The sequence below is a fragment of the Panthera uncia genome (assembly GCF_023721935.1).
Source record: "Panthera uncia isolate 11264 chromosome A1 unlocalized genomic scaffold, Puncia_PCG_1.0 HiC_scaffold_17, whole genome shotgun sequence".
In the NCBI taxonomy this organism is placed as follows: domain Eukaryota; kingdom Metazoa; phylum Chordata; class Mammalia; order Carnivora; family Felidae; genus Panthera; species Panthera uncia.
Window position 1 is genome coordinate 7,794,648 of NW_026057577.1, and position 7,838 is coordinate 7,802,485.

General features: G+C 47.7%; 1 protein-coding gene across 1 annotated transcript in view; it reads right to left on the reverse strand.

Moving 5' to 3' along the window:
* ZNF354C (zinc finger protein 354C) overlaps positions 1–6,789 on the reverse strand; it is an 18,452-nt gene extending 11,663 nt beyond the window's left edge. Inside the window, exons 1-2 of the mRNA XM_049649006.1 lie at positions 6,113–6,789; positions 4,617–4,704 (exon numbers count right to left, since the gene is read on the reverse strand). Coding sequence (XP_049504963.1) covers positions 4,617–4,649 — 33 coding nt within the window. The 5' untranslated portion in view covers positions 4,650–4,704; positions 6,113–6,789. The remainder of the gene's footprint in view (positions 1–4,616; positions 4,705–6,112) is intronic.
* Between the last annotated feature and the right edge of the window lie 1,049 nt (positions 6,790–7,838).

Sequence of the window (7,838 nt, forward strand, 5' to 3'; positions counted from 1 at the left end):
AGAGAGAGAGAGAGAGAGAGAGAGAGAGAGAGAGAGAGAGAGAGAGAGAGAGAGAGAGAGAAAGAGAGAGAGAGAGAATCTCAAGCAGGATTCACACTCAGCATGGAGCTATGTGGGGCTTTATCTCATGACCCTGGGATCATGACCTGAGCTGAAATCAAGAATCGGATGCTCAACCGACTGAGCCAGCTAAGCGTCCCTGTTTTGAAATTGTTTACATTCCATTTTATGTATTGACTTTTCAGCTATACCTCTTTGCATTTTTTTTAAAGATTAAAAAAAAAAAATTTTTTTAAGTAATCGCTACACTCAGCGTGGGGCTCGAACTCATACCCCCAAGATCAAGAGTCTCAGGCTCCTCTGCCTGAGCTAGCCAGGCGCCCCACCTCTTTGGATTTTTAGTGGTTGCTCTGAGAATTATAACATACATCCTTAGTTCTTTATAGTCTATTAGAGCGACTATCTGATTTCACACAGAACGCAAGAACTTGCAAGTGTATGGGAACACCACCCCTTCTTCATGCTATCGTTGTTAAAAAGACGCTCCCCTGTTCAGAGAGCTGGCAGGACTCACCAGACCTCACCAAGCACGCTCATGGGAGGCAACAGGTACAAGTGCAACAAGACAGAGAGAGTGCAGCGAAGCCCTGGAGGATGGAGACATGTTCCATGTGCAATCTCCCTGTCCTTGCACACACAGCCTAGGCCTTGTCCCTGGATCTGTAGGAGGAACTTTGAATCAGAAGGACTTAAAGGGGAAACGCTCAGCAGGGGCCTTTTGTGTGTCAAGCAAGGCTTGTCAAACAAGGTAGGCCAGCTCCCAACCACCTGAGATGACCACCCTAGGGGGAGCCAGTGGCACTGGGATCTTAAACAGCACATCCGCTGCCTTTATTGTGCCTCAGAGTAAAAAATCAGCCATCCAGGCCCTCCCCAGAGATGAAGATAGAGCTTTTCTGGAGATAAAGACAGAGCTTTTTGAGTCCAACCATAAATGAACTCTAGACCCACAACTGTCATGTGTATTACCTCCACCTGCGTTATAAACCCCATGATACAGTATTATGTTTTTGCTCTAAACAATCATAGGCATTTTATTTTTTTATTTATTTTTTAATGTTTATTTTTGAGAGAGAGAGAGAAAGAGAGAGGGAGAGAGCACAAGCAGGGGAGGAGCAGAGAGAGAGGGAGACATAGAATCTGAAGCAGGCTCCAGGCTCCGAGCTACCAGCACAGAGCCCCATGCGGGGGGGGGCTTGAACCCACCAACCGTGAGATCATGACCTGATCCGAAGTCAGACGCTCGCTCAACCGACTGAGCCACCCAGGCACTCCAATCATAGGCATTTTAAAGACACTGAGAGGAAAAAGTATTTATATATTTACATTTATCCACATGGCCTCCTGTTCCAATGCTCTTTATTTCCTTCCTAAGGTGAGAGCTCCCATCTGGCATTATTTCCTGTCAGCTTGAAGCAAGCATATACTTTAGCATATATTGCAGGGTGGGCCTGCTGACCATGACTTAGGTTCATTTTCATTTATCTGAAAATGTCTTTACTTCATCTTCATTCTTTTTCTTTCTTTTTTTTCTTTAAGTTTATTTGAGAGATAGGGATAGCGAGCAAGTGAGGCAGGGGAAGAATGACAGGGAGAGAATCCCAAGCAGGCTCCACACCCTCACCGCAGAGTCTAACGCGGGGCTCAATCTCTCGACTATGAGATCATGACCTGAGCCAAAATCAAGAGTCTGATGCTTAACCGACTGAATCACCCAGGCGCCTCTACTTCATCTTCCTTCTAAAAGAATATTTTCATTGGTGGGACGCCTGGGCGGCTCAGTTGGTTAAGCGTCCGATTTCGGCTCAGGTCATGATCTCACAGTTCGTGGGTTAGAGCCCTGCATCGGGCTCTGTGCTGACAGCTTAAAGCCTGGAGCCTGTTTCGGATTCTGTGTCTCCCTCTCTCTCTCTGCTCCTCCCCCGCTCATGCTGTCTCTCTCTCTCCTTCAAAAATAAATAAAAACATTAAAAAAAAATTTTTAAAGAATATTTTCATTGGTTATAGAATTCTGGGTTCACAGTTTCTTTCTTTCATGTAAAACACCACTCGATCATTTTCTGGCCCTTGTTTCTGATGAGAAGCCAATTGACGTTCAGATATTGATGCTCTGTATTTAGTACAGTACTCTTTATTCTATCTGCTTTCAAATCTTCAGTTTTCAGTAAATTAGAGGTCAAAAAAAACTCACAAAAAACGCTGAGTTGCAAACATCCTCCTCTTCATCTTCCCTTAGCTGAAATCAAGTGGGTCTCTCAGAAAAGCGTGCAGGTGTGGGAAAAGCTCACACAGTGAAAATCCCTACCTGTGGGCAGAGGGCACCCCAGGTGATGGCTGGGTATTGCTTTCACTTCATTTTGCTGGCCTTTACATTTTGGTTTCCCACAACACACATCTCCTTGTAATTAGAGAATCAAAGCAAAGTCCAGCCTAGTGGCAAGAGGCAGACCAATTTGGCAGGCCCTAAAATAATGTTGTTGCTGCTTATGATGATAATAATGGTAGTTAACAGCCAGCATTTACTGAGATTTAATATGTACCATGCACTGTTCTCAGAATTTTACGTATACTTAAGTTCTCAGAGCATAACATTAATGTATATACGGTCTTATCTGGGTTCGAGGCTAGCTGGAAGACCCTGGTCAAGTTACTTGCTCCTCTGTGCCTCAGTTTCCTCACCCGTAAAATGCAGATATTAACAGTCCTGTTACATGGATCAAACGAGGTATGTATGTCATTAATCCCACTTACAAATGAGGAAATGAGGCACACAGAGAGAAAATAACTTGCCAAGGTCACAACCCCAGCTTGGAGGTGAACTTATGAACTCAAGTTCCAGAGTCTACATTTGTAACATGTAGGCTACCACTACTTTGGGGGAAAGCAGTCAATGAAAACAGAGGCTTTGGGGCTGGCAGAACAGAAAACCCACGGAAGGAACAGGAGCTGGCGTTGGGGGAAAGCTGGGACTTCCATGTGGAAATATTTCCTAAGAGTTCTAGACTGTGTTTCTAGGGAAAAGTTGAGGCCTGAGAACAGAGATTTGGGAAAGATCTTCAGGTTAAAGTAATGAAAATGGATCTTAGGGGCACCTGGGTGGCTCAGCTGGTTAAGCATCTGACACTTGATTTCGGCTCAGGTCATGATCTTGCAGTTCATGAGATCAAGCCCCAAAAAGGGCTATGCACTGACAGCATGGAGCCTGCTTGGGATTCTCTCTCTCCTTCTTTCTCTGCCCCTCTCCCCCACTCTCTCGCAAAAATAAAGTTTAAAAACAAAAAGAGGGGCGCCTGGGTGGCTCAGTTGGTTAAGCGTCTGACTTTGGCTCAGGTCATGATCTCGCAGTTTTTAAGTTTGAGCCCCATGTCAGGCTCTATGCTGACAGCTCAGAGCCTGGAGCCTGCTTCAGATTCTGTGTCTCCCTCTCTTTCTGCCCCTCCTCTGCTCACACTCTGTGTGCCCCTCTCTCTCAAAAATAAATAAACGTTAAAAATTTTTTTTAAAAATACATATGGAAGTGGAATGGGAATTCAAGTTCAAGGAATAAAGAGAAAATGTACAGTTTTCAGGGGTGCCTGGGTGGCTCATTCGGTTAAGCTTCTGACTGGCTCAGGTCATGATATCAACGTTTCATAGGTTTAAGCCCCGCGTCAGGCTCTGTGCTGACAGCTCAGAGCCTGGAGCCTGCTTCAGATTCTGTGTCTCCCTCTCTCTCTGCCTCTCCCCTGCTCACACTCTGTGTGTGTCTCTCTCTCTAAGATAAATAAATGTTAAAAAAAGAAAAAGAAAATGGATCTAAAAAGGGCAAAGAGCAAGAAGGGCCCAGGAGGGGAGTGTGAATAAATCAAAGCCAGTGGACAAGATTCAGAGGAGAAGACAGAGATAATTAGTCAGATGGATAAGGAAGACATCTGGACAGTTTACTGTCACACCTGTGCTCGGCTCCCAGCCCCCTGTCCTCCCAAGTGCTGGCCTCAGAGCCCAAGCTAAGCTGAACTCCTTCTGGCCTTCAGTATCAGCTCAAAATGACCCCACTACTTCCAGGATCTTTTCCCTAACTCCTCTTGGACCTTTAATCATTTCCTAACTGAGGTCAATACAATGAACTCCCTGAAGACAGAAACAACCTCTTTCCTCTTCGTGACCCCAGTGCTCTGAACAGTATCCTGTGCATAGTCGGTGCTCAGTGTTTTTTGAAGGTGTCTTTGGTCCTTCCATGTCTTTGCACCAAGCAAGACTGTATCCTCTGTGAAGACAAAGACTGTCTAATACACCATGCCCCCACCAAGCGCTTATTGTAGCCCAAAGCACATGTTCAGCGAGTGCTGCCTCAGTCTTTGGTCATGAAGTTGGATTTAGGGTGAATTAAGAGTGACATAGAGATAGAGGAAGCACATTCCTCAGCAGCCCCTCCATGAATCCTGGATCCTGGGGAAAACTTAAAGAACCCTGGATTCCCCAGGTTTTGTTGGAGAGAAAAGTACTCAAAGAATGGAAACATGTGCACCCTCTCTAAACCCAGAAAGCGATTCATGAGAAAGACAATCTTCACTTACTTTCACCTTGGTGGGCAGCAAATCCACAGCCATGCTTTCCTTCTCAGTTTTCCTGGCAAGAGGAGTGTAGACTGCTGACAAGGTAGATCTGGAGAGGAAAAGGTGTCATGAGGAACTCTGGTGTCAAGGGATGGCCTGGGGAGATGAAGTTACAACCACCCATAATGCCCACCAGGTCCCAGCAAAGCCGCACCACATAAATGGTGCAAGCCAAGCAAACGCATGCTCGCCAAGCCAATACAGCTCTAAGACAATTCTCCCATCTCCATCTCCCTGTATTAACCACACTTCTAACTGCTATAAACTGATGCTTTACGGTCACCTAAGGTCTATTAGCTGTGACTAAGCAAACTGTGATTCACCCACAGATACCTGGAGTCCTTAGATAGCTTTAAAGTGTACACGCTGTAAAATCCACAATGAACATGAATTTCCCGGAGGCGGCCACTTTCAAATACAGACGGCCAACCCTAAGCCCGCCTGCCCCACCTAGCCCTTTCCTTCCCGAAGAAGCCACAGTCAAGTCACCTGCCCACATTTGCCTTGTCTTTCTGCCTCACAGGTGCCTTCCCTGAGTGGCCCTGCCTGGAGTGCTGCACTGGTCCCCAGGGAATAACACAACCTGCACACTTTCCTCCTCTTGCCCCCCTGCATCTGGACCTACCCTACCTCACCAGAGGTAATGTGGTTAAAACACTCCCTCTCGCACAAGATGCATGCCAGACTGTTGCTTTGTCGGCCCCCCTACACACAAATCTCACAGGTGCCACCTCTTACAGCATCCACGGCGGGAAACAGCCCTCCTTGTCACACACAAATCCCAACTGGGAGAGCAAGGTGAGTGTGCCTGGAGCCGCCAGGCAGGTGTCAGAGAAGGACCCTGGCCACAGCTGCCTGCACTGGCTGCCTGGGTTTGCATGCAGAGGGCTCTCCAGGGTGCAGTGCCCAGCGTGAGAGCTCAACTAGCAGAGTATGGGGGCGAGGGGGGGGGGTCATCTGGGCCTGGGGCACCTCAGCCAGGGGAGGGAAGATGCTGTAGAGGTATTCACAGACTCCAGAATCTGGGGTGCTTTTCATATATTTTTAAGCCTCACGACTCTAAAACGTATGTATGGCTACCCCATTTCGCAGATGTGAGGGAGACTGAGAACTTAAGGAGTCACAGCGACCTGACAAAGAAACAAAAATGGGTAAGTAACAGGGGCAGGAAGGGAATCCTTGCTCCAGTCCAGGGTCTTAGCTAAACGTGGCAAATTACCTGGCCATTGTGCCTCAGTTCCTTCATCTGTAAAATGGGGGCAGTGTGCAGTCAACTTACTGGCTATGCATGCAGAAGCATGAAATGAGTTAATCCATCCAAGCCGCTACACCACGGCCGGGCACACCTCGTTCTCGGCCAGCGCGAGCTATTGTTTGTATTACTTCACTGAGAAGTCTCTCGGCAGACGGCCACCGGAGGCCCCCGCCCACAGCAGTCCCGGCACGCCCCAGCTCACCTGGCAGGGCGCTTCCTCTCCGCGTCTTCCCGGCCCGCGACACCCGCAAGGCACCGCCGCCCCGGCCGACCTCTGACCCACGGGCCGCGCGGCGTCTCCCGGTATCCGCGCGCGGCCCCGCCGGACACCGCACTCCCCACCCAGACGGGACAGACGCTGGCTCCACCGCTGCGAGGAAGAGGCAGCCGGGAAGTCTCCGCTCCTTACACACCGCCCCAGCGTAACCGAGATCACCCGCGCCTCTAGCCCCAGAAAGGCCGGGACCAGTCCCGCAACCCCGCGAACCCTAGAACTACTACTCCCGACATGCCTCCGCCCCGCGCGGACTACAGCTCCCAGAAGGCGGCTGGGCGACCCCCGGGAGAGGCACGTTCCCTCTCCCCGCGCGAGCCCCCGGGACCCGCTGTCCGAGGGGTCTGCAACGCGGGGGCGCGCGCACCTGATGGATAGGGCGGTCCCCTCGCAGTGCCCGCTGCCTGAATCCGCTTCTAGGCTTGTTTTGTTAGACCAGCAAGGTGATTTGAAAAACAAACCCTGAATTTAAACGCCTTTAGGAGGCTCTGCGCGCCACAGCTCCCCCTCCACCGGCTAGCTATGATTATTTTTATGTTAATACGTAGCACACCCCGAGGATAATGTATGCATAGGTACTGTTTGAGGAGGGCGCTTGTGGGGATGAGCACTGGGTGTGTATGTAAGCCAATCTGACAATAAATTATATTCATTAAAAAAAAAAAAAATGAAACCAATACCCACATACCCAACACTCTGCTTGAAAAGAGATTTGACCAGAATTTTTGAAGCCTGGTCCACAATGCTCCCCTGTCACTTATCTAAATTGTGTTAAGCATTTCACTCCCTTAGCTTGATGCGTACTCCACATCTGTGTCCCACAATGTTTATTTTTGCAAGGTTTTGACCTTTATATAAATGGAGTCTGCTGTATGTTCTCCTATGACTTATATGCTCAACATGAACACTGTATTAAAACAAAAAAAAAATCAACCGGGGTGCCATTTGGTTAAGTCATCAACCAAGTCAGTTGGTTAAGCGGCTGACTTCAGCTCAGGTCATGATCTCCCCGTTCAGGAGTTCAAGCACTGGAGCCTGCTTCAGATTCTGTGTCTCCCTCTCTCTCTGCCCCTCCCCTGCTCACTCTGTCTCTCTCAAACATAAATAAATATTTTTAAAAAATTTTTAAACAACTGAGTAGATTTTAAAGATTTTACTGGCTTTATTCAATGATTCATGAACCAGGTAGCATCCTGTCTAGCAGGAGCTCCAAGGAGCAGTACTAAATGAAAGACTTTTATAGGCAGGAAGGAGAAAGAACAAGGAAGTTAGGCAAAAATTGGATTGGTTATTGCAAGGTTATTTTCCCTACAGAAGATGGCAGGGGTTTATCAGGCAGATTACTTAATGATGATCAGACGGTTCTTGATTGGCTGGTTTAAGATTCCAAGATTCCAAGCAAAGAGATGAGTAGGCAGGATAGTGTTGGAATATAGGAGCCTGAGGGGGTAATTCCATCTGGGTCTTTCCATCACAACCTTATAAAGTTATGGAGTTGAGTCGTGAAAACCTACATTTTTTTTTATTGTATATAATTTGCTTAAAAGAAATTGAAATATTGCCAGCTTGTCTTCTTTTGCCCATATCTTTATATTGAAAGAAATCACAAAGCAGCTGCCGATCAAAGCAGCTTTTAGACCTAATGCCACAGGCA